The 25,184-nt window shown below is 48.2% G+C and overlaps 6 protein-coding genes across 6 annotated transcripts; 3 read left to right on the top strand and 3 right to left on the bottom strand.

The window, feature by feature from the left end:
• The first annotated feature begins 11,152 nt into the window (after window positions 1-11,152).
• BDV37DRAFT_26957 (uncharacterized protein) lies at window positions 11,153-11,971 on the top strand. Its single transcript, XM_032084386.1, has 2 exons — window positions 11,153-11,736; window positions 11,940-11,971. Exon 1 carries the CDS (start codon window positions 11,318-11,320, stop codon window positions 11,645-11,647), a length of 330 nt encoding a protein of 109 aa, XP_031935900.1. The 5' UTR covers window positions 11,153-11,317; the 3' UTR covers window positions 11,648-11,736; window positions 11,940-11,971.
• Window positions 11,972-13,515: 1,544 nt separating this feature from the next.
• On the bottom strand, window positions 13,516-16,097 carry BDV37DRAFT_26817 (ankyrin repeat and BTB/POZ domain protein). Its single transcript, XM_032084135.1, has 3 exons — window positions 15,745-16,097; window positions 15,557-15,642; window positions 13,516-15,494 (listed from the first exon to the last, which is right to left on the bottom strand). Exons 1-3 carry the CDS (start codon window positions 15,976-15,978, stop codon window positions 13,907-13,909), a joined length of 1,908 nt encoding a protein of 635 aa, XP_031935899.1. The 5' UTR covers window positions 15,979-16,097; the 3' UTR covers window positions 13,516-13,906.
• A 429-nt stretch (window positions 16,098-16,526) lies between these two features.
• nimA (serine/threonine protein kinase nimA) lies at window positions 16,527-18,926 on the top strand. The gene is made up of 3 exons (XM_032084116.1): window positions 16,527-16,691; window positions 16,755-16,807; window positions 16,866-18,926. Exons 1-3 carry the CDS (start codon window positions 16,640-16,642, stop codon window positions 18,870-18,872), a joined length of 2,112 nt encoding a protein of 703 aa, XP_031935898.1. The 5' UTR covers window positions 16,527-16,639; the 3' UTR covers window positions 18,873-18,926.
• Window positions 18,927-19,402: 476 nt separating this feature from the next.
• Window positions 19,403-20,637, bottom strand: BDV37DRAFT_26809 (WW domain binding protein 11). Its single transcript, XM_032084120.1, has one exon. The coding sequence runs from the start codon at window positions 20,503-20,505 to the stop codon at window positions 19,654-19,656; it is 852 nt and encodes a 283-aa protein (XP_031935897.1). The 5' UTR covers window positions 20,506-20,637; the 3' UTR covers window positions 19,403-19,653.
• Window positions 20,638-21,733: 1,096 nt separating this feature from the next.
• Window positions 21,734-23,233, top strand: BDV37DRAFT_263167 (uncharacterized protein). The gene is made up of 2 exons (XM_032083509.1): window positions 21,734-22,474; window positions 22,680-23,233. Exons 1-2 carry the CDS (start codon window positions 22,199-22,201, stop codon window positions 22,908-22,910), a joined length of 507 nt encoding a protein of 168 aa, XP_031935896.1. The 5' UTR covers window positions 21,734-22,198; the 3' UTR covers window positions 22,911-23,233.
• Window positions 23,234-24,050: 817 nt separating this feature from the next.
• BDV37DRAFT_26717 (ribonuclease P Rpr2/Rpp21/SNM1 subunit) lies at window positions 24,051-25,178 on the bottom strand. The gene has a single exon (XM_032083997.1). The coding sequence runs from the start codon at window positions 24,971-24,973 to the stop codon at window positions 24,389-24,391; it is 585 nt and encodes a 194-aa protein (XP_031935895.1). The 5' UTR covers window positions 24,974-25,178; the 3' UTR covers window positions 24,051-24,388.
• Between the last annotated feature and the right edge of the window lie 6 nt (window positions 25,179-25,184).

Raw genomic sequence — 25,184 nt, 5'->3', positions numbered from 1 at the left:
CACATTGCTAGTTAAAAAAAAAAAAAAAAAGAAAAAAAAAAAAAAAAAAAGAAAAGACAAGAAAAGAAAAGAAGAAGCGCCTCCTGAATCCGAATCCCACGCGAGGTGTCGTACGTAACCGCGTATCCAATGTACACAGATCAACGGTACTTACTTTCGGGGGGCTCGGCTACAGTAAGTCTGGCGCTAGTGCAGATCCACGGACACCTTTCCATCTCCATTATACGTCCAGAAATCCATCAATCATTAATCATGGGGGATGACATTGCTCGTTGGAAATCTCACCCACCCTTTTTTTTTTTTTCCTTCCTTCCATTTCCATTCCTCGGATCCTCTCGCTACCAAATAGTGGGCTCTTAGCTAGGCAACATATTAATCTACAATATATTCCCAGCACGACCCTCATTTATAGTTATTAATATAGATAATAAAAAAGAGATTGTCTGATCGGATACAATTTTATTCAATTATTTTTTTTTTTTTCTTTTTCCTTCCCCAGCCGATCGTTCGGGTGGATCAGGCCCGAGGCTGGTTTCTGGACTTTGCTCAGTGGTTTTACCTGTCACAACGATCCCATGCCCCATAAACGGCTGATCGGTGCCGCACGACATTGATTTGTCGAGGCGGACAAGAACCTGTTCTCATCTTCCAACAATAATTGACATGCCTGTAGATCGTCCGTTCCTCTCTCGGGCCTCATCGGTCGGTAAGGTAGGGTAGTACTGAACTGGTCATACGGTAGTATCATACATCCATCCCGTTGGTGGCTTCAGGAGAGAAAAACACCACCCCCAGTTCATACCTGTAGCATGTATGTCATCTTTTTTGGCCTGTACGAAAGGGGTCCAAACCACCACCACTTAAGCATCACATATTATATCGCACGGATTTATTTATCGTAGGTGATGCCCTCGGGGTGCAGGTGCATGCAGTTCGATTCTCAATCCCTCCGCCCCCCTCCCAGTCAGCCAGCCCATAGACTTAGTAGTATCCTCTATCTTATTGACATACCATCGTTTCAATCAACATCCGAAATAGGTCGTTACTACCGAAGTTCTTCCAGGTTTTGGTCTCAATCCCTCCCCGCCCTCCTATTATCCCCTTGCTCCATGTGCCAGAGCCGACCATCAAGAAAATATTCCGATGACTAGGATGGGTAATGAGTCCGTTAACCAAGCCCTTGGTGCCGGATGACGGGTACGGGGGGGCGAGAGACATGGCAGCTAAGTTAGCTGCCTCCATGCCCAATGCAGGCTAGGCTCCGACTCCGACAGACGATTCCTCTTGCGATCCTTCGCTTGGGGGCCAAGGGATTTTTAGCGGCATGGAGAACCCGGAGATTATCGTGGCGTTGACAGCCAACGAGAAATGAACATTAATAAATCTATGGGAAAGTTTAAAAAAATTTAAAAAAGGAAAATCCATAGTCCATCGATAGATCGTAGTGAAAGTCAAGTTCATAAGAAAAAAAGAAAAAAAGAAAAAAGAAAAAAAGTAACAATTAAACCCTAAACTGTCCTACTATACGCAGTGAGATGGAAAAGCAAAAGCTACTATTCTCTCCAAGGACATATGTCCGTGGTGTCGATTAAGATCCCCGTCACCTTTTTGCAAGACTCCTCCGGCAACTGGTCTATGATTGGGTGAATCGTGTGTATGATTCTCTTGGTTGCAGGAAGCAGTATCGATCCGGCCAACAAGAATGCACCAAACATGATAGAAGGATGCGTTCTCCATGCATATCGCAACTGCATGCATAAGTATGTATTACCATGTACTCATCAGATGAGATGAAGAAAAAATTCTCCCGCATGAGTGATCGGTCCCGGCTGCAGGCTGGAATGCGCCTTTGACTCGGAGCCGATTTGACTGGTCATGAAGTATGACATCAACCACCAGTGGGATGGATCTTGAAACATGACGGGCTATGTGGACAAGACCAGACAAGAATGGGCATACCAGCATCATCGAGTTTACTTCCTCGCAGCCTCAGGCTGGATTGCACATTTCCTTGCCCTCATTCCAAGGATGAGACCGAAACTATGCACCGGTCTCAGACCATCAGATCCCCACGCAAGTGAGTCAAGAAAAAAGCAAAAAAAAAAAAAAAAAATTATATCCATTTACTTCTCTCTTTACCATGAATTACCCATCCCAATTTCCGTTCCATTGGGATCGACTGTCAGATCACAGGTCCGAGACAGCTGATGCGACAAAGCTTCCATGGAGAGATAACTGTCTGGACTCAGCCCAACCATGGTTCTGTCCGGGCTTGGCTTTCTACCGGTTCCTGTGCACGAGATGCCTCGGCCAGATTCCGCCCAGACTCCCGAAAGGGTTATGGAGACGAGATGGGGCTAAAGGATGATCATCGGTGCATCAGTAATCTTGGGACTAAAACTTCTGGAAGCGAGATCGTAATTTATCCCCTTTCCGGATTATTCATTCGTGGATATTCATAATTCATAAATTCTATTTCGGTTTCTCTTTGTTGAATGGTCATGTAAATCCCCGTCACTAGCTCCCTTCGGGTACTACCTAAGAGCTCTTGATGGATTCTTCTGGATCTCATTTTTAGGGGGGCAAGTGGCTACGATCCATCCTTTTTTTTTTTACTTTTATTCTATTGTATTTTGTTTCTTAGTATTTTAATCCTCTCGGATGATCATCAGATGCTAGTGGGCGGATCCTCCCGCCAAGCTACTTGCCAATTTCGGGAAATATGGACGAGACACTGGCAAATGAGGTAGTGCTCCCGTTGCAGCGCATTGGCAAAGACCGCCAGGTTAGTACTACTACATCATTCCTTTCTTTTTGCTTTGTTTTCTTCCTCCCCGGGTACCTCGACAAGAGCAGACAAATCAATCGTCAAGCCAGAATCACTAGCCTCGATCTCTGTACGACCACGCAAAGCATGACAAATATCCAGCAAAAGCAAACATCGAATCGCAAAACAAAGAACAGGAACCGTAACACAAACCCAGACGATCTCCCAGAGCCACAGAAACGCACCCATGGGCCACGCGCTATCCCCAAACAGGAAAAAGAAACAACGGGACGCTGAATAAGAGATGATGAATGCGAGAAAAGATCCAAGCGGATTGGATCAGAGACCCATGTCCATGTGTTTTTGCCCCAGTGCGACCAAACTTTAATAAACGAAGTCCGGGTAAAATGTCTCGTGGGTATGAGACAATGACTCGAACTCGACTGGTGAGTGCTTCTGGCTGGAGCGAATCGTTTCGATGGGGCTCCTGGCGCTCAGGGTAGGAAAGTAAGCTCCATCTGTCATCGCCATCGTCTTCTCTGGACTTGGTTTAGTGCAGTGGCACCTTACAACGCGCGCGCTTCTCTTATATTAAGTCGTTAATCTATGTATGGCTTAGTGACTCTTCCAGGCAACTGGATTTCCAACCCCCCATTTGCGATCCCACGTTGGACCCGGCTGTTTATCCAGGATAGGCTTGGTGATGGACCTTAACGCTTTGATAGTGGATTGTTAAATTGCATTCCCGGACTCGTGGGATACGGAATGCTGTTGCAAGGATGATGACATGTGTCTTGTTTTACCTTTACATTCCTCGGTACGGAGATCGAAACCGGAGCATCGAGACAACAACAACAACAACATTCTCAACTGTACAGAGTAGAAACCGTAGAATTCCTTTCGCTCCAGGATCGAGCAAATCACTCAATGAACATGCACGCCTGTCGTGCAACTTGCACAGGATGTGAATTTTCATGATCCGCGACGCTTCCGTGAACCTGCTGATGATCATCCTCGGATCGGAAGGATGATCATCGACCTCAGGAGCTTGGGTTCCAGAACGGGTCAGAACAACGACCAGGGGAGGGCTCGGCTTCGCATTTACGCGCACATCCTTGTCTGATTTCGCCGTGATCCGATACCCTTAGTCCACGGGTCTCGCGCATACGAGTTCCTTCCCTTTCCTGCCCTCTTGTAGCGAGCCGATTACTAAGTCCGTTCCCCCCCCCTGTCACAATGTCCATCCTGGTCAATAATACCCATACCGTCGGACGACTCCTTACTACTACTATGTACGACTATGTACAACTCCTACATGTACCTAGTAGCTACTAGTAGGTATGTATGATTCTATCGGGAATTTAGATACGACACCCAAGACATCAATTTCGCTTAAACACCCATTCAAACTTCAAGACAAGACAACCCAAAAAAAAAAAGACCCTTAACTTTGTCTTTAAAAAAAGAACAGTGCAATTCCCTGAAAGGGAAACACCAACAGATGAATGACCCAACCGTGGCCCTGGGATCAACCTTGTCCACCCTATACCTACACAGCACAGAGTACCACGGGTCCAAGGCCGAGACTGAGTAAGCCGATCCATCCCCATCTCCGTACATCCCCATACGTGTTTTTCTATGTACAACAATGGGGGGAACATCCGTTCACCGACCACGAACACGAAACACAAAAATAGGGGTAAGGTTAGTTTAAAGAAAGTATAAACTAGAGAAAGGCGACAGCTGGGATGATCGACTGCGCATCGCTGATTATCACCGAGGAACGACACAGCTGGTCTTTTTTTGGGACTATGGATTATGTTTTTTGGAGTCGTCATGCCACGAGGACGAGGTCGCATACATGCCGCGTTTGAGGTTGTACGAGGGGAAGTCAACCCCCGTAATTTTTAGGACTCGAACAAAAAAGCCACGCAATGAACATCATCACCAACCAAAGGTTCGAATGACCCTTGCAAAAAACTCTCGCCCTTGTCTGGGGGAGGAACTATTGTGTCAAAGTTCTATGTATAGATTGGCATAGGATTCATATTCCGTCGAGTATACTCCGGAGTATCTACGAAGAAGGACCTTGCCTGGGAGATGCTAAGGTGGTAGCCGCATTCGGAACGTCACATAGTTAAGACAATAATGTCTCTCCAGGAGCGGTTGTCAGCAATAATCCTCGTAGTCGGTGGGGTGGATGGTGGGGATACAGACGGCGTGCCGGCCAGTAGCATGCGTGGAAAGAAGACAATACGCAGGATACAAACCCGGGGCGGAAAACCCCTTTCCCGTCTTCCGAACGGACAGATTCCGAGATAACTTAACTTGATAAAGATTGACAATGATGTGCGCTGATCATCCAACGCTTCCCAACGTCGCAGCTTTGACCGCCAAATAGTCCCGGGTGAACTACTGCAACCCGCTTAGCACCGGGTGCTAGGCTAAGCATCCGGCCAGGGAATAATAATAGCATCGCACGCTCTTAGTCAACGTAGTTCAGTTAACTAATTAGGCAAACATACTCTGTAGTTTGTTGGATTATGAGACTACTATTGACAGTTCGTGGCGATGGTGGTTGCATCCTAGTATTGCTTTTTTTAATTCTGCTTTGTTCTTCCCATGAATAATGAAAAACGCTGATTCAGCGGATGCCGTGGGGAAGTGACCCGTAGTTTACGTTGACACATCGCCTCTTTACCCATTATTGAGACTGTCGGAAGGCAACTCTTGACACCGTTTGGATTTCCTGAAGAAGAAATCGCTGTAAAGGTTAAAAAGTATAAAAAGTATAAAAAAGGGATGTGCGACCGTGCAACTTTGAAACTTAGAGCTTATTGCCAGAACCGGTCACAGCTGTGATGAAGATCGATGACCAGGCGGGTAGAAGCGACCAAAGTCGTCGATCAGATACTTAAAACGAGAGCTTCTCAAGTTTCAGTCTCGAGTCGTTGCCTTAGGCCGCATCGGTCCGGGTTGACCAGTTAGTCCGGTCGTTACGCAAAGGCGGTGATCAATGATCATCCATGAACACAGCCTCTTCGGTAGTCTTTTTTGCCTTTTGCTTGGTTCTGGCCCGTCCATACGGGCAAGCTTGATTTAGGGTTTCTCTTTATGCTCCTTCTCGTAAAAATAACCGATGTTGCACAGGGGCCGAGAAGAAACACATGGTGGCGGTTGACGACTCTGTATCTACTATCCGCACTTTTCTGCATCCTGTCGCGCCCTATGCAGATGGGGGAATGCGAAATGACGTCTTCTGTACCACCTGATGGGTATACTGATCACATCAGGTTTTTTGCAACTTCGCCAGGTCTCATGAGCCTGGATGGGTGTCTTTTACCCCCATCGCGATCTGGAACATGCCGTCAGGGATAATCGATGCTAACACGATCATTCCTCGAGCATCCGAGGATCAAGGAATGAGCCTATCCACATCTTGTCTAGAACATCGCTCTCACCCAATTGGCATGTGGGTTAATCAAGTTATCGCCGCAGATCATCATCAGGGAGCTTTCTTTGCCTTGGTTGGTTCGTGGGGAACAAGAAGCAGGAACCAGGCAGCCAGGCAACCAGGGGCTGAGCCGTATACATCACCTTTTTTTTTTTTTTCAGCCGTGATTTACAGCCGCGGAGTTTCTGAAGTATCGACACGGTCCGACGCCTCGGTGTTTGAAACAGTTCAGCCTGAGGCGAGGCACAACCACATCCGGCTTAGTGATGCGACCCCTGACAAGCCGCCCCTTTTGTCGCCTTTAGCGAGAACTGCTGGAGCGGGCGTCAGACGATCCAAACCCCTTCCGGGCTAGAGAGGCCGTAGCGTCCCTGTGGAGTCTAGACCCTTGCAACTTCACGTGGCAGACGTCGGCTCCGCTGCAGCATCGTTCGGCCCTTCCCGAGTTTGGCACCAAAGCCGATGCACTAATCTTAGCGCGACAGCCACACCCTGCTTTACGTTACAGCGGAATGAGCCGCTTACCTTACCTTAATTACCTGGTAATTTACACCCTTTTGGCTTTTCAACCATGTGGCTTACTGCAACTTGCCTCCCCCCGGGTGTAATGTGATATATACCGACATTCGCGGATCCGATCCTGGGCTGATGAGAGGCTTAGACGTTGTCAGGAGGTATGACAAGATCATGTCATCACCAATATGGTCTCATCCAGCTAATGTCCACATACTGTACAAAGCAGGGGGGGGGGGAATAAGGAGGTCGAATACCACGTATTGTCGCTCGTAAGAAAACTGATCGGCTACCATTTCCACTTCCGGGCGATCATCTATACATCGAAGCCACAAGGCAGATATGCACATTCACGGATCTAGTATATTCCTGTTCCTGTTCCTGTTCCTGTTCCTAGATGACTCCTTCAACGGCAACAGGTGTAATTCAATTTACCGGTCGAAGAGACAAAAAAGATACTAGCACCCCGTGAGAACCATCATCGTTTCAATCCCCATCGCCATCGGCAGTGCTACGGTGCTTAGCCCCATAAAACACGATCATATAATCAAAATCAATCAATCTACTCGAGTCATGGTCGCTTAACCGATATCAAAAAGCCCCCAAACGAAGGATCGCCCCCGGTACTGTTAGCCCGTGGTCTTCCAGACCCATTGCAACCACGGCATTGTATCGATAGTATCGGCCGTCCACCCCAGGCATGGAAAAGTCCCCTCGCCATCATGTCAATAACGCGACCGAAAATCAGCTATAGTGTCGCATCACTCGGTCATCACCGAATCTACCATGACCAGATCATGATATTCGACCGTGAACTATCGACGGACTATCGAAAACAACACCCCCTGTCAAAAGAAGATGACCACAGTAGCGCCAAAGCAGGTAAGCCAGAAGAAAAATAATAATAATAATAATAATAATAACAAATAAAAATAAAAGAAGAAATACAGAAAAAAACCACGCCAAAAGAAAACCAGTAAAATACCAAGACGGAAATAATCCACGAACACGGACTTAACACACCCCCACCACGGCCATCATGTGGAGCAGGAGGGGGGGGGGGAGTGGAATGGAAACTTTGAACCCGATTTTCGCCCGGCAGCGAGCGGCCGAAGCCCTCATTTCCTATTCGGTCCAGCAGCAACCCAGCTCCTATCGGAAAGGGGGAGATTGACCATTGCATACACTGCACAGTCGTAACTTGGATGGTGGGGATCCGATCATCATTCAGTCTCTGTGTTCGCTTGCCCAGTGCCGAGGTTGATTTCCATCTCATCTCTCTATTCGTATTCAGCTACGTATAAACTTATTTTTACTTTATTCATTAATTTATCCCCTTGGCAATTAAAAAAAAAAAAAAAAAAAAAAAAAAAAAAAAAAAAGAGCAAAGGTGCCCCGTCGGGGTAATATCAATGAGACACGGTATAGTATCCTTTTTCATTAAGATACGAGTCAGGCAGTGAAGACGCCGATGAGTAATCATCACATAAGGAAAGTGGGTGTAACTGTCTGGACTACAATGTAGGCATTAGATCGCTGTTGGGGTCCCAGTCTGTGGAAGTTGCATTCGCTCATGGGCAAATGATACTATATACAATACCGGTTCCGGTTTAGTGGCAGGACACGTCAATCACAAAGCTAAATGCCCACGCACTGGTCGGATTATCAGTGGCTCATGGCGGAAGAAGGTTGGTAGATTACAACCACACAATGATTAATTTATTTTTCCATGGCCGGGTAGATTGAAGGGATGTGTGTGAGGTATTACCGTGTCATCTGTGTGTACTAGTAGTTGTCTATTCTTTTGTATTGCTTCCTGAGATATATATCCCATCTGGTACGCATACATATATATATATATATATAGACACATAGATAGAGAGAAGATAAGTAAGCAACTAGAGTCCACCGATCCTTGCATACAGGAGTAACCAAAAAAGCAAACCCGCCCATTCCAACGAGACAAGACAAAAATGCAGATCGGAATTCGAATCAAGGACAAAAACAACACCACCTGGCCATAGCTTTTGGACCCGCAGCAAAACCAGGACCTGACCTTCGGCGATGCCGAGGTGAAACTCTAAACTCTGCTCAACCGCTTAGTCAACAAGGGGAAGTTGTACTTCCCCTTGCGGCCTAGCGGTAACAGAGAGTGAGTGTACTGTACCCTAACGAAGTTGGGCGGGGCGGGAGGGGAGTAATATCCGACCTGTGGGTTCGAAAAACGAAGTTGTGCTAAGACCCAAGACATACTTAAATGTTGTTTCTGTATGGTATGGACGGTACGGCGAGTAACTAACTAGTATATACAAGATTACGGAGTACAAACATGAGGCTCAGTGATGTCCACTAGCAGACAAGTACCAGTCCAATAGTATGTCCTCCGTAGACAAGGATGTAGTTCCTATATGGTAAAGAAGTCAGGTAACAGTTACCACCCTCCCACACCAACGTCGCATACACACTGCAACATCAATCCCACAGCGGGAGTCGTATCGATTACCCAAGGCGGCTAGGCCCATTGGATGAAAAAAAGCACCGACAAGCAGATCTCCGGCGTGGCAGCGGGCCCTTACCTGGAACGGTTTAGTGATGCGTCGGTCCCCAGTCGCCCTAACCCCGAACGGGATTCGTGGCCGAGAGGTTGGGTCGCTTGGCTTTTTTGGGTCGCCTCCACTTTGGCCGGTTTTTTTTTTTTTTTAATCTATTTGGAGAGTTGGTTTTGTGGATTCTTTTTTGTCTTAATTTCCTAGAACGAGAAGGCCAGACGACAGTGACTTACTTTGCCGCCCCCCCATGGAAAAGTGATCGACACGGGACTTGACTTTCGTGCGTTCTTGTCTTGTCTATTTGATCTTAGTGTGGCTTCTTGGTTGGCGCTTGTTGTATACAATGGCCTTACTACTGGTACATGGAGATTGAACGGTGTTTCAGACTTTGCCATCGTGTTTGGTTCGGGGCTTTAATCTACTATACTTTTGGTGTGGGCTGCTTCTGTTCTTCATTCCTGAAGGATGGGAGGATTCTTGGGGGCTGGAATTCCTGGTTGACTTCTTGGGTCTGTGGGAAAGTTTCGAGGGAAATTAAATAAAGAAAAAAAAAATAATACAAAGGAAATCCATGGGCAAACCATAGTAGCGGACAATTAAGATCTACAAGAGAACGTAGGTTAGATACGAGATCAGGCCCGGAACAAAGGAGGAATATCAAACATCTATGACGTGGCTGTAGCTTACCCTGACCTTGCAATGTGCAGGACAGAGTATCAGAAACCATCAATCAACATCACAAGACGGTATCACCAGGTGATGTTGTCCAATAGAGACACCCCCATCGCCACTGATCTTGCATGACAAGTGCCGAATGCTCAGGTTGGCCACCACGCAGCGTCTGTCGGTAGAACGGGGGCAACAAGAGGCAAAAAAGAAATGCGAGGCAGCCCGACCAATGAGCCTGATTCCGGTGTTTGGTTCCTTCCGATCCCGATCTGGGTTAAGATGCGCTAGATCGTCGTTTTGCAGTGTGATGTCGTCTGCATGTGGCTGTTTCAGAGATGACTACTATTCCTACGGTCTAGCGCTGCCATGTTATGACGAAATGGATTGGTTTGGTTCGTCGGTTGCACAGGGTAATCTCGCATGGATGTATATGGCTGACCCTCGTATACTATATATGACACTATTCAGGATAATGCTGATGGGAGCATGGGTTCTGCTAGAGCTGACATCTTAAGCTCCATCCGCCTGGACAGACAGGGGGACCTCAACTGCTTTCTCCTAGCCATGTGGTCTAGTGGGAAATAACCGCCGGCCATATTTAGGCGCCGGTTACCTGCGGACGACCAATACGTTTGGCCGGCGTGGAGCACTCGGTGTAGGAAGGATTCTGTTGCCTGCATTGGCGCAAGGTCCGTGAGCGAGTGGGTGTGGGAGTCATAGCAGTTTCTTCGATCCGGTTAGCAGTACAGTCTGTGCTCACGATGGACGTACGTTCACTGCGCCCTACCTGAGAGAGTCACGCTCACGGTGAGCTAGCTAGTGTATGTCCAGTCCAGTGTACACATCAGCCCATGAGGGCCACTTACGACAGCGTGGGGTTGCAATCCATCTCTCCGGGACGCATCAAAAGAGGAAGGACCCGAGCCACAGTGATGCTCAGCGACTGCGCTAAGCCGCTAATACCTCGTGCTAAACCTCTGCGGATCGCCTGGAATAGTGGGTTTCACTACTTGGCCGTTGGAATTCTTGTCTAAGACAGAGTCTAATTAGTGCCATTCCTATCCGGGTGCGGCGCATGAGATCAGTCGTTTTGGACGCAACGTGATTTGGACATTATATGCAGGGTCAAGTCGATATTCGATCAGGATTTCAACTCTGTACAACGGGCGAATGGATGAATCATTCCTGCGTACATGGCCTGATTTTCTTGGTTCTCTGCGGGTGCCTGGACGATGAAGTCAGACCGAGCGCAGGTCAGCAATACAACCTGACCAGGATGTTAGCTGGAATGGTTTTAGCGGGATTCTAGTTCTATTCTAGTCGGAAAGAAGGAAATCCCCTACTGGGGCGAGGCCCAAATCTCGCATGGAACGAACATCACCTGGTCGAATTAGCCACATAACCCCCAACCCTCACCGGTCCTTCCCATGGGAATGGATCATTAATAACAGAATCATGAGTAATACCAGGGGAAAGGATAGCGATTGTCCAACCCCGGACCGGAGCTCGCCAGCGATTGGAGCAGCTCCTGCAACCGAACCCTCCAGTCGCTATGACAGATCATCCGCTGCTGCGACTCTGGTAAATCGCCAGGGATCTTGCATCCACACAGCCAACACCCCTGCGATAACGGACACAGTGACTGGTGGCCCTCCTGATTTACCACACAGAAACTTTCTGCCTATTCTTGAGTAGGAACCTGGAGCAGTTCGCTGGCCGACCATGGAGGGGGGGCATCTTCTACGATGAGAAACAGGGAAAACAGTAGGGCAAGGTCGGAGGGGGCCGTAGAGAAGAGTGTAGTACTCCGTATATGCGTGTGTAGGCCATGCAAGTTTGCAGCCCCTCTTTCGCATAGCCTTTCTCATTTCTTCCCCCCACCTCGACGGAAACCGCGTTAACGAGGCGAAAGTTGGGCAGAGAACGGGATGATGTCTGAACACCCCACGCGAAGTTTGACCCCCTCCCAAAGCAACGGTTCTCGGAGCTCTCTGCTCCCCAGAAACCAGGGTGTTTGACTCGAAACCAGATGAAGGGATCAAGATATCATAGAACCATCATCATCATCATCATCACCATCAAACCATATGCTTCCAACGGTATTCTTAGCTTCATCGTGCTCGCAAAATTTCGCACCAATCAAGCCCGTATCCCCGCACGCCCGATCCAGACGACGACGGTGTCGATCATAGTCGGATGTAACGAATAAGACGTGCATCCCGTCGATAGGGATTTAACCCAAACAAGACGCATGCAAGAGACTGCGCTCGACTTCACTGGAGCGAATGTGGTCGTGGCAATTCGAATAGAGTTGCGAGTCAGAGGCCCTGACTCGGCTCTTCCACTCAAGACTCGAGAAACTAAATTGCGGTAGCCACCGTCGACGCCTAATGTCGCCCATTCGACATGGTTTTTCACCGGACTGCTGGTCTGATTGGCATGTAAAACCCCCGACAAAGAGGCCATGCGTGGTTTTTTTTCTTTTTCCCAGGGTTGATCCGCAACGGAAATGTCCGATAATCTGCGGCCAAACCAGAAAATCAAGACGCCTAGTCAGGTCGTCCAATGATCGTGTTGTCGATCATAATGGCCTTGTATCTATACAATTCATGCGTTTTTTTTTATTGATTCTCTTTTTTTTTTTTTTTTTTTTTTTTTTTTTTTCTTCTTCTTAGCCTCGTCTGTACCGTAAATCCCAACCGGCCGGGAGGCTGGCTGGACATCTGCATTCGTGGGTGCATCAGTGTGATCCCTCCAGGGCACCACACCGTAAAGCTCTGGTCTCCACTGTAAAACAAGGAAAAAGGAAAAGGAAAATGTTACCACAGTGCATATCCACTAAAAGATGATGTGGAGGAAAGAGCGAAACCGGATGATCTTCGTTTCCACTGCAATGCAGGAGGGCCTGTTCTCATACCTCACATCATCCTGTGATTCTCGGGCTATGCTAATATTATCAAGTTGTTATAGTCCTTCAGCCCCATATGCATGGCCCCATTTTCTATCACACACGCGCGCACTCAGTCCACGTCTGCCAAACACATGGATCCTTAATGCAAACTCTCTGAGAGGTATTTTTCCCTCTCTCATTCGCTTCTTAGTCTGTCTCTGTAGGGTAACCCTTAACGACTTGACAAGCACGGACAATGTCAAAGTATGCCTGTATGTATAGTAGTCACATTGACTTTTCGTCGTCAAAACTATCGCACTGACAACCAGCGGCTCGGATCGCCATCGGACAGTGAGGGATGTGGTGTGACACGTAAGAAAACATATCAGGGTGTCAACAATGCGTTATTGTTTATCATGTGCCTGTATCGTATCTTTGCCTCCCTTTTGACATGTATACCCTCCGTATATCCTGCTCTTTTTGGTTGTGTATTCGGCCGAATGGGTTGTCTTGTCCGCCTGTATTGCCTGACTGCCTCGTGACCTGGCTAACGTCGTCTCTATCGCATGCTTGACTCTTCCAACCTAGCTCCGTTGCGTGTGGCTTGACTGCTTGGGTGTGTGCCTCGGTTGTTGTTCGACAACTGGGTTCCTATCTTTCTTGCACAGCTGATGATTGTGTAGATTGGGTAGTTTTGACCAGAAGTTGACAGTGATTTATACCATGATTCTGGGTGAGGGATAGTGTAGAGGTAGACGTTTGAAGCTGTGGTTTGAGGTCACTCGTGGATGTTAGAGAATCAATGCATGTACAAATGTCTTTGGTAAATAGAGAAAAAAAAGAGAGAGATATATATATAGAGAGAGAGAGAGAGAGAGTCAGCACGAGTTTATTCCAATATATAATCATCAACCCAAGGAATATGCATCAAGAACAACGTATAGGTATGCAACATTCTATGTATATATGTATATGAACGGATTTTGTATATATCCTGCGTGAAATCATCAATCGTCATATTTACCTGGCTTGCATCTAACGCTGCCTCCTCGTCAAGACCAAGATCAAGCTTCCAGATCCAAGCTCTCCAAGATCTTGTCGAGTTTATTCATCAAGATGTGATAGTTCATCGAATCCTTATCGAATTCATCCACGACAATTTCTCCGTTTAAGTTGCGCATGACATGGTCATGATTCTGGTCTTCCTGGGAAATATGTTCTGCACCCTTACGTCCTTCAACGGAACCATTGTTTGTAAGATCGATTGCTCCTACACCATGCACAACCTTTTCAATACTCTCATCGTTGGCATTCGCGCCGGTGGCATGCTGCTCGGCCTCCTCTTCCATCATTTCTTCAAGGCCAGTGTCGTCGAACCTGAGTCTGAATCGCTCGCCCAGGTAAAAGCGAATGTCGTCTAGCAGCTCGATAGAATCGGTCTCCTGTCTTCCTTGGATACGAGATGCCGACTCTTGAATTAGTTCAGCAAACTCAGGTGAGTCGATGTGGGCTTCCAGCCGATACGCCAGGTAGCGAGCCGCGAATTCCTCCAGTCGTTGAACCCGTGTCATCCATGCAGCTCGAATGATGGCATATATTTCGAGGTCATCTTCCTCCTTAGTGCCCCGGGTCTTCGCAGCTTCCGCCTGGGACATGTTACCGCTACCGAGGGTGCTGATCACAACTGCTGCTCTGGTTTTAAGCTTCTCTATAAACAGCATGTCTGCAGCGAACAGAACGTCAACCGCAACTTCAAGCGGGAAATCGGCCCTTTCGGTGTAAAGGAACGTAAGGATAATTTCTAGCACGTCAGGGGAGCAGTCGACATTGATGATGTGTAAATGATCTTTTAGATGCGCTTCACGGAATGGTGACGAGAACATGGTATGGAAGAATTCAGACCTCAAAAGCATTGCCCGATGGCAGGGAAAGAGGACCGACTTCCGGATTTGCTCTTTTGAGCCAGCATTGGCAACGCCTCCTGGCTGTAGGATACCGTTGATATGCTCATCCGTATCCTCCGGCAGTTCATCAGCCTGGAGCAAGACATCTGCATATATGGAATTGTTGCGATCCCATTTGATGTCCTCTGCCTTGATTGTTTCGACTACCAACTTATTTTGTAGAACATTGTTGCGGAACCATTCCTCTAATTGGTCTCTCCCCTTTGTAAGTTCCGTAGTTCTCCTCTGCCTGGCTAGTCTCCTGTCACCACTGTCAAGAATGCTGTCCACAAGAGTGTCGATCTCCAAGTGACTGGCAATCCTATCGATGCCAGCAAAGACTTCCGATTCAGTGAAACCCGTGCCAGGTCCGCTTCTTAATTCACGGGGTGCTTCCCCGAAGTATAGATATCTGATCGCTGCGGCAAAAGCCTGTGGTGGTATAGTGCTGGGGAGGTTCCATGTTGCGGTATCAGGGGAAGCTGCCAGCTTCCTCCGGAAGTAAGGTGATCGCGCAGAGAGTATGAATTTATGTAAGTACAGAGGCTCATCCTCGGCACTCACAACGATATCAGACGTCCCAGGCTGGTCCCGGGTGAGGAGGGAGGAGATGTGAGCTGCAAGGGGTTGAAGGGGATCAGTCGATTTAGAATAGTCATATTCAAGCAACAAATTCCGAATGCGGTCGTTCAGAGCATTGTATAGACATCTACATAAAGCGCGCATGTCAGCGGTACTTGGAAAGTTGGATGGCAACTAGACCGGCCATACCTTTCCCCTTGGAATGTATCTCGCTCGCATAATGCGCCGGACTCGAGAAGCAATTGGGCAACCTCGTAATGGCCACAGAGACTTGCCTGCACGGTTCTTAGCAGTGAACTATTGGCTTTCCATCACCCAAGACTTGCCTAATTCGACAAGGTTGCCAGGGTGGTCCTATGGAAGTCAAGATCACTTACCAAGATCAAGGGGGTGTAATCATAGGGGTCGCGAGCATTAATATTGACTCCTTCTGTGATCTTCTCTTGACAAACTTTGAGATCCCCCTTACGACAAGCAGTGCAAAGCTCCCGAAACGGCTCACTAAGATCGAGAGGGTTATCGTCCTTGATGGTTCCCTCCTTGATCAGTTTCTTTTCATTGTGTAAACTGATCTCTAATTGATCCTTGCGAAGCACAGTCGGTTCAGACATTGCGAGTGAGACTTATGCCGATGGTGTCTGGAGATATTCGATAATGTTGCCGAGAGAGGGACTGTATCGGTTGGCGATGCCATCATCTTATCGATAAGAGGGGATCACGTGGGGCATCTGATCGCCACATAGGAAAAGGAGAAGCCCTTCAAAGGGGGGTCTATCCGCTTCTAGTCCTTACAGAATACAACGCCAGGAATCAGTGTGAAAGGACAATAGATTCATGTGCAGCATACTAGATGCACCATACACAGAGGCGTGCCTGCGGTTGCATAAGTGACAGATCTTACAGCAAGATGGAAATATTTACACACTCAACCAACAATGACGGTGGTGATGATGACATGACTCCTCACCGCCCTCATTTCACCGCCTACTATATGAAGCAAGGATCGCTTGCGCACGCCGTTGCTCAGCAACAGTGCTTCAACTAAACATTCATGGCCTCCGTCCCGTTGCATGAAGACTTACTTCTTTAAATCTACCAATTTTACTGCATGTCCAGAGCCGACCTCGTTGTCTACTAACCAAACAGGTTCCACGAAATAGGACCAACTCATGAATGAGCTGATCACTCATCCATCGTCTTTCAATTCTCCTATTCGGCCTTTCCCTTTACCCTTACGTGCTTGTCAGTGGCATAATCTACTCAGTAGCCACAATGGCAATTGCATTGGCAGAAGCAGACAAGTATGAGGTGCTGGAGAAGATTGGTAAGGCATACATATATCTCTATGTCTGATTCTTGGCCCCGCGAAATATCTGACTGTGCTCAGGTTGTGGTTCCTTCGGCATTATTCGCAAAGTCAGGAGGAAGACAGATGGCTTTGTAGGCTCACCAAACCCCTCTTCTACGTTGTACAACTACTTACAAACGCGATCTGCAGATCCTGTGCCGCAAGGAGATCAACTACATCAAAATGTCCCAAAAAGAACGCGAGCAGCTTACGGCCGAATTTAATATTTTGAGCTCTCTTCGACACCCGAACATCGTCGCTTACTACCACCGTGAACACCTAAAAGCGAGCCAAGATTTGTATCTTTACATGGAATACTGCGGCGGCGGCGATCTCAGCATGGTTATCAAGAACCTGAAGAAGACGAACAAGTACGCGGAAGAAGAATTTGTTTGGCGTATACTTTCTCAATTGGTCACTGCGCTGTACCGTTGCCATTATGGTGCAGACCCGGCGGATGTAGGGTCCAACATTCTAGGACCTGCACCCAAGCCCTCAGGCCTCAAGGGGAAGCAGGCACAGATGACAATCCTGCACCGCGATTTGAAACCGGAAAACATTTTCCTGGGACATGACAACACGGTCAAGCTAGGAGATTTTGGCCTTTCTAAACTGATGAATTCTCATGATTTCGCATCAACATATGTCGGCACTCCATTTTACATGTCCCCCGAGATATGCGCTGCGGAGAAATATACCTTGCGTTCAGATATTTGGGCTGTCGGCTGCATCATGTACGAACTTTGCCAGAGAGAGCCACCTTTCAACGCGAGGACACATATTCAACTTGTCCAACGAATCCGCGAAGGCAAATTCGCTCCGCTGCCTGAATTCTACTCTCCTGAGCTGAAGAATGTCATTGCTAGTTGTTTACGAGTAAACCCAGACCACCGCCCCGACACTACCGCTTTGATCAACCTTCCTATCATCCGCCTGATGAGGAAGGAGAAAGAAGTTGTTGACCTTAGTAGCAAACTGCGAAAGCGTGAAGAATCAGCCCTGCAGAAAGCCAAGGAAGTCGAGCAGACCTTTGCAAAACTCGAAAAAGAGAGGCAGCAGATGAAATCCGACATTGAAAGCTCCCTGCGCCGGGAATGGGAGGTGAAAGCCAGACTAGAAATCGATCGTCAGGTGCAGAACGAACTTGACAGACTTCGTAAGAGGTTTGAGACTGAAGTTCAAGATAGGGTGGCGATTGAACTAGAGAAACAGAAGAAAAGCCACAACGTCAGAGATGATGCTGGCCTACGCTCAAGCGCTTACGGCCCTCGGTCGTCTACCAATAATGCAGACGACACGGACCTTCCTTCCACCACTGATATCAGTCAGTTGTCAATGGAGTCACCAGCGAACAAGCCGTTAAGACGAGAGACTCGCACTCCTTTCAATCGTTCAAAGACAGTCGTTGAGTCGCCCGTCGATGTTCAGATGGCTGAGCCATCTCCCATTTCAATCGCATCACTTTCCTTGTCCCCCCGTCGTACCTCTGCCACGTCTTCTGGTAAGAACATCTTCGCAGAAGCAGAGAGACAGCGGGCCAAATGGGAGCCTACTCTAGCGTACTCCGATGACGAAGACGACACCCCTGATCTGCCTTCACCTACTAGACCTAAAGTCAAGCCCGACCCTTTTAAGGCTCCGTCTCGCCCCCTCCTTCGTCAGAACACAGCCGCACTAATGCAGAAACTGAGCACGCAACCTCCACTTTTCCCCAGCAACCCTTCAAGGCTACCGCAAGCATCAGGGTCCGGTCAATCAGACGTCCGTCACGGAGAGCCCAAAGCCAGATCTCCCCACCGACGTCTGTCGAAAATCCCATCATCGGCAAACTTGGCTGCTGATGCAGGATCGCCGACTCGCAAGTCTGGCTTAAAACAGCATCCTACGAAGGTTAACGGTGGTGGAGAGGAGATGTTCAAAGCCGTCATGCAGCGCAATATGGGCGGTAGAACACTGGTCGAACTTGCCCAAGCCCGGGCTGGTGGCCGCCCTGTTGAAGATCTCAAGCGATGTGCTAGTGACTCCCGCACTTCGAATTGCTCTTCTGGCCTCAAATCTTCAGATCGCGATCCGCCAGCAGTGTGGGACCCTGAAAAGGACGAAATGCCGAGCCCCTTCCTTGCGCGCGGTCGTAAGGTTATTCGTAACTTGCGGTAAAGCCCACCGCTACTTGTTTGGCTTCTTGGGCCCCAAAGGCAACATTTCACTTCTTCGAAATTAGTCGATTTTGGTTTTCGCAGGTTGATCCGTGAAAACATCCGCATCTACATAAGACACCTCTCGGTTCTTATACGCTTTAATACTTGCAACACTTCTGGAGTTATGGTTGGATCATGTGCATTCTGAGGCACGAACTTGACCGTGCAGAAAATTAAGGCCTTCGTGCATTTCTCCTGGTGCATCTTATCGCGCACACTACTCTCCAACCGATCCATTCTTTCCTTTGTCGTTTACGCCGTGATGTCCTTGTTTCTTTGGTTTTCTTTCCTATTATTTGGGATACTGTACAGATATTTGCATTCGCCAGCCGGCTTTTGGTTTCCGCATTGATTTGGTGCCCTTGGGTCTGGAGATCTCTTGCACTCATCTCGAAGACTTGGATTCTTGTTCTTAGACAGCTTCACAGTCCTCAGAGACATGCCAACTTCTGCCACTCTTTTGGGACTGTACATCATTTTCCTTTTGTCTCTACTTTCTAGGTGTTTGAGGGGTGGCACATTGCCTGAAGGCTTGCTGGGATTAAAGGCGTATTCATGGGAAGGGTTGTGTGTACATACAGATTTTGTTATCTCTTTTGAGGAGCTCTGCCACAGAGCGGAATACCTAACTCAGATTATTTTTTCCAAATGTGCTAGGTCCGCGATAGAGCCTGCTATTTTCCGGTATCAGTTGAGCATCGTGAAGTACTGGATATCATTATTATACACTGTCATACATCTCATGCATCCTCATCTTCAACGTCCTCGATCTGTACGGATCTGAGTTCCTGGTTGAATCGTTTCTCCTCTTCGACTAGCTGCTGGTGAGCGTCATCATCAGGTTTGTCAGAGCCCACTCGTTCCACAGCTTCCGAAGGACCAGCATTGTAACCCGCTTTCTCCAGTCGATCCATTTCTTCCGGCTCCAGTAGCTTCCCTTGCCCTCGAATGGCCTCCTGTTTAACCCTAACAGCAGCTGGAACAAATTTCTTAACCGCCTCTTGTCGCAGATCCTTGATCTCTGGCTTCGCTTCATAAACAGTTCGGGATTCAACCACAGGTGGTTTCGCTGGCAAACCATGTGGTCCCCGAGGACCTGCATCTGCATCCCCCTCTCTCCTCTTTTGATACTGGCGAGGAACTGGCGGTGGCGTATCCCGCGGCATAGGAATTCGCCGAACTTCCTCATCCGTCTCACTACTCTCACTATCCTGTCCGAATTGGCTGCGGTCATCCCTCCTCCTCTTCCCTAATACACCGTCACCGCGACCTCTGCCACCAAAGCCACCCCGCCTCGACTGATAATTATCGAATTTCGGTGCCTTGTCACCTAGTGCTTCCCGGGCCTTCTGCACAGCACGTAAATCCCGCTCCAACGCCTCCAAGACCTCCTTATCACGCGGCCGTAGTTGTTGGCCGGACTCTTCTACCGCTTTGAGGTCATTGATCTGTCGCTGGATGCGCTCGGGGTTGCGACGAGCGAGTTTCTCATTCTGGCGAGCCTGCGCCTCAGATTTGGCCTTTTTCAAGCTTTTCTGTTTGTCTGCTTTCCGCTGCGCTTGTACCGGGTTGAAACTGCGTTCCTTGGGCATTTTCGTGAAGCTTTTTTATTTTATTAGAATGCTCTGTTTTAATTGTGATGAGATGGAACAAATAGATCGCGGTGGACTAGGCGCGTGAATGGGACATTAATTTTATCGAACTATTGAAGCTCCACCTTTGTCAGACATGTAATGTAAGCTCTCATAGTTCCTCGTTTTCTTGGCAAAAGAAAGGATTCGAGGTGGCACAGCTCCGGGGAACGACAGAAACAGCGGCAGCGAACCACGGTGGAGCTGACGAGGGAGGGGAGAACTCACCAGCCGATGAGGTATCCAGCAAGATAGGTGAAAGACAAGAGTCGCAGGACTAGGCCTGTGCCGGACGCGGATCTACCAACCCAATCACGGATCAAAGACAGCAGTCGCAGGGCTCTAGCCTCACGAGTTGGGCAGCGGGTTTTAGGTACGGAGTTCGTTTCGGTTCTGGTGATCAGAGGCGACGGTGATTGATCGATTGGCGTTTGCAGAGGCGGTTGGCTGATTGCGCTATTGGCAGCGTGGGTTGCCGGGTTTGTTGGGGACGTTCCGGGATGAGATCGCGGTGAAGAGAGGAAGGGAACCTCTGAGTCTTGGAGAGAGGCGATTCGTATAGGATAATTGCTTGGAGGTGGGAGCTGCTGTTGGTTTGCGGAGGAGAGGGAGCTGAATGAATGGTTGGAGGACGTCGGAAGGCGGAACCATCGTTAGTAGTGGATTTCTTCTGTAAAGGTAAATTCCTCAGTGACCGTACACTGGTATGCTTCTTTTTCCTTCTTCCCCCCCTTTTTTTTTCACTCTCGCAGGTGAGATAGTTAAATCAATATATTACAAAAATCCTAAATCATGGTTTCAGCCCTTGTGCGACAGTATTCAATCGTGATTTAAGTCTTTCTTCGAATTCCGTTCTATATAATGTACACCAAACTCCGATCTATATCACCAGAATAACTCATACCGGGTGTCAAAGAAAGGGACAAGATCTAGAAATCGGTCATATTCAACATTGGATCATTTTGGGCATCATTTTCCAGTATATTTATTTCTTTTGTTCTCTTCTGGGGCGTGGCTTCTGGCCGTTTGTTGTGTACTCCCAGGGTCTGCCTCAGGTACTCTCCGGCCATACAATATATACTTGCTACATACAGTCTTCCTCCTCCCACCTCCGTCTCTTCAACTCTCCGAAGCATTTCTAATCACACTCTTAGCTTCACCAGTGTTCGTGCTAGTTTCTCCAAGGTAGACCAATTCCTATCGTCCCCGGGCGTCCGTCAGCGTGTAACCTGCGACCGATTCACGAGGAGAGCCGCTGCGGTCGTTTTTCTTTTTCTTGCCGCCGATAATCCGTTTCCTCAATCGGCCTTCGTCTCCCACCATCATCCCTCTTTCGTTTCCCCTCCTCTTCGGTCTCCTCCCCTCTAATTTCCCCCAATGACAACTTAGGTCTGTTGGTGAGGAGGCGATTTTTCTTGAGTTACTTCCAGAGGGGTGAGTGCGTGAATGCGAGAGCGAGCAGGAGAGAAGAACGAATCATCGAGCGAAGCCGATTCAGTCCCTTACTCTCCTTCCCACTCTCCGTCCTAATTCCTCCTGACATTCGCTCCGGCCAACCATCATGAAATTCGGTCCATCCCATCTCCACACATTGAGAACGACCGGCGCTTCCTAGACTCTTGTCGCGGTAAGAGCATGTCTCTGCCGGGACCAAATGTCCGTAACAGCCTCGATTCCCGACACCTCGCTTGGCCTTACCTCCTCCGAGATCCAGATCCTCCGACAACAGCAACAGATTGCGCTTCAGGGTGGCCATGCCGCCAACGGGGTTTCCAGGGGCAGAGGAACTGGTCGAAGCAGCAATTCAAGTTCGCGTGCGGCCAGTGCTGCCAGCAGTCATGGCCGATTGTTGCTGGACCCGATGAGTCTGCGAGCGCTATCCCATCAGCTGGATGCGCTACAGGGGCAGATTCGGAGTCGCATCGACTATGTATGTTAATATTTTCTTCTGGATTCCTATTATGCCCGCCCGATAAATCACCCTCCCTTCTTCGTTTCCTAAAACTCTCTCATAAGCATTTTGCGCATGTTTTCCTATGTCATGATTTCGGCTCCCGGTTGGGACTGTCCAGACGATGTTCCACAAGCCGGTCATCCTTGCATATCATCTTATCACCTGTTCTAACATTCTGCAGCTGGAGGAACAAATGCAGCTCTCTATTCAAAACACCTACGACCGTGCAGGAAATGTTATCCACAATGCCGATGCCGAGATTGCTCGTACGCGTTCGATTCTAGCCTCAATTGATGAGCTGGAAACCGAGATGGCGAAGATTGGACATATCCGGGAGATTGTGAAAGCCTACCGCGCCCGAATTGAGGGCCTTGACCAGCGCCTCGATCAAGCTGCCCGTAGGAGACGATGATCCTCGCTGTGGACAATCTATCTTCAACCATGATCCCCGACCGCATATACTTGGATGACGTTCACCGCTCTATACCTTGAAACCTACCCCATTCACATATTGCCTTATACGACCTTTCACCCCGGAGGCTCATGTACTGGAATCTGGCGACATTGACCCGACTACCAGACGACCTCTTTGTCCGCTTTTCATGCTTTAGGATGATTATGACCGAACGCTCGAGACGATAAATGCAAGCACGACCTAACTTAAGTCATGAAAGAGAAATAAAGGAAGTATCTGTTTCCTTGGCAAAAAATAAAAAAAAAAAAAAAGGAGAAGAAAGCTCCATGTTTATATACCACTCTGTCCTCGCGGACCCTGTGCTATTATGATCTGTGCCGTTATTGCAGCGTTCTTTGCCCCCTTCACCAGCTACAGCGACAGTTAACCCGCAGACGTGAATTTTTCTTTGTCTCCTGTGCTCTGCCCTTTTCTTTCTTACACGTCTCGTTTCGTTTCCTTATTTCCCCTTTTTTGTTTGGGACAGGATAGTTGCTTAAAGATGGGATATTTGCCTCGCGGCAACCTTTGGACCTTTGGAGGTATCATGAACCGAGATTCGACAGGAAACAACATGGTGTTTTTAGCGAAGGAGTTCCCTCGTTGGTACCATTTTCTTTGTTCTATATTTAAATTCCTTGGACGGGCTGTTTACATGTCACGAGAACCACGCCTCTCACCTTTTGAAGTTGGATTTGTCGTCTACTATTTGGCGTCTCGATTCCCCAATATGCATTGTTCTCTTTACGTGTCTTTATGAGTGGACGTTTGATCTATGACCATGTTGAATAAACCCACGGCTGATCATGCCCTGCCACACTGATGGCTTATGTACAAATGTAATGAATGAGGCCGGTTGCGTCAAGCCACTTCTCTATCCGAGATTATACATTTGTAGGCTCACAAATTCACCTGTAGAATACCTGGAACCATCTCCGATTGCTCTATATCGACGAATCCTGTTTTTCATCCTGGATAGCATGTGGACCGACCAGAGTTGCACGTGAAGGCTCGGAGCCCTGCGAAGGGGCCATGGGCGTTTCCGTCGACAACCGCAAATTACCTGCAGGGTTCTTCGCAGCCTTTCCGATCAACAACCACAACCCACCCTTTAGTTTCTATAGCCCGCGGTATCTCACATCCCGCCTTTAGCTTTATTGGACGACTCATACACTTAGCGCCCTGCCGTGGCAACTGATCAAAACGAATGGATAGTTGCTTCTGAACCCGGACAGGTATTAATCAATGGAACGGTTGCATGAGGTCCAGCCTGGTTTCCTTTCAAGGCGCCATTCGACATTGGACACATGATGATTACCGGGAATCGATAGGGTTTGATGTATATACCATACTCCCTAAGGTATTCCTTCTTGGTACACTTTGATGTGGTACTCCACGTTGTTGCGATATGACAAAGAAATACAGAAAGAGCAAAATCATGGGACTGGCGCTTCTTCCTTTTCCTGTTCACCTTGCTTTCGACGCTCAGAAAGCTTCTTCGTTCGCCTATCTGTTTGAGGAAAACGCTTCTCCGTTCCACAGGTAGTACAACGGATGACCCGGATGTCGGCCCATGGCTTTTTGGAATGACGACTCTCGTTTCTGATTTCTTGTATGCAACTGACACCTGGCGACAGAAGTGTATCGCAGCGTTTGCAAAATGACCTTTTCTTCTCGACTGGAAGTCGCAACTGTGTTTTTAGAGATATTCCACGCATCTGCGATATAAATACGCGGGAGAGTTGCGGGAGACGGTCTGCATTTGCGTTGGTGTCCGTGCCAGTTGACTTTCGCCCAGAAGTAGTATCATGGCTCAAAAAATGCGGCACAATACGTGCTGAAGCTGACACTGGCTCGCCATCTTGACTGGTAGCATTTTGAACGAGCTGGCTACTAGGTTGCTTGGAGGCAACACTAGCAGATTGTAAATAGATAGCGGCATTATGGAGATAGTCTAATCGTGCACGAATGTGACTCTGAGCCCCCCCAGACGAGCCTTTTTTCCCCTTTACCTTCGCCATTCAAGAAGAGAAACCCTTTAGACTGTTTGAAATAACAACACATAAAGCAAGATAAAGCAAGATAAAGAATAATGAAGCTTTCAGTGGCAATCGGACGCTAAACTTGAAATAGCAACCTTTCAGGCAAGAGTGACTAATGACATGCATCACGTGATGCGGTCTTTCTGTCCTCAGCCTCATCCCTCGCGACCTCAACCTTCTCTCCATCTCC

The sequence above is a fragment of the Aspergillus pseudonomiae genome, assembly GCF_009193645.1.
Source record: "Aspergillus pseudonomiae strain CBS 119388 unplaced genomic scaffold BDV37scaffold_117, whole genome shotgun sequence".
Classification (NCBI taxonomy): Eukaryota; Fungi; Ascomycota; class Eurotiomycetes; order Eurotiales; family Aspergillaceae; genus Aspergillus; species Aspergillus pseudonomiae.
Note: the sequence above shows the minus strand (reverse complement) of the source record. Positions and strands in the feature narration are given on the sequence as shown.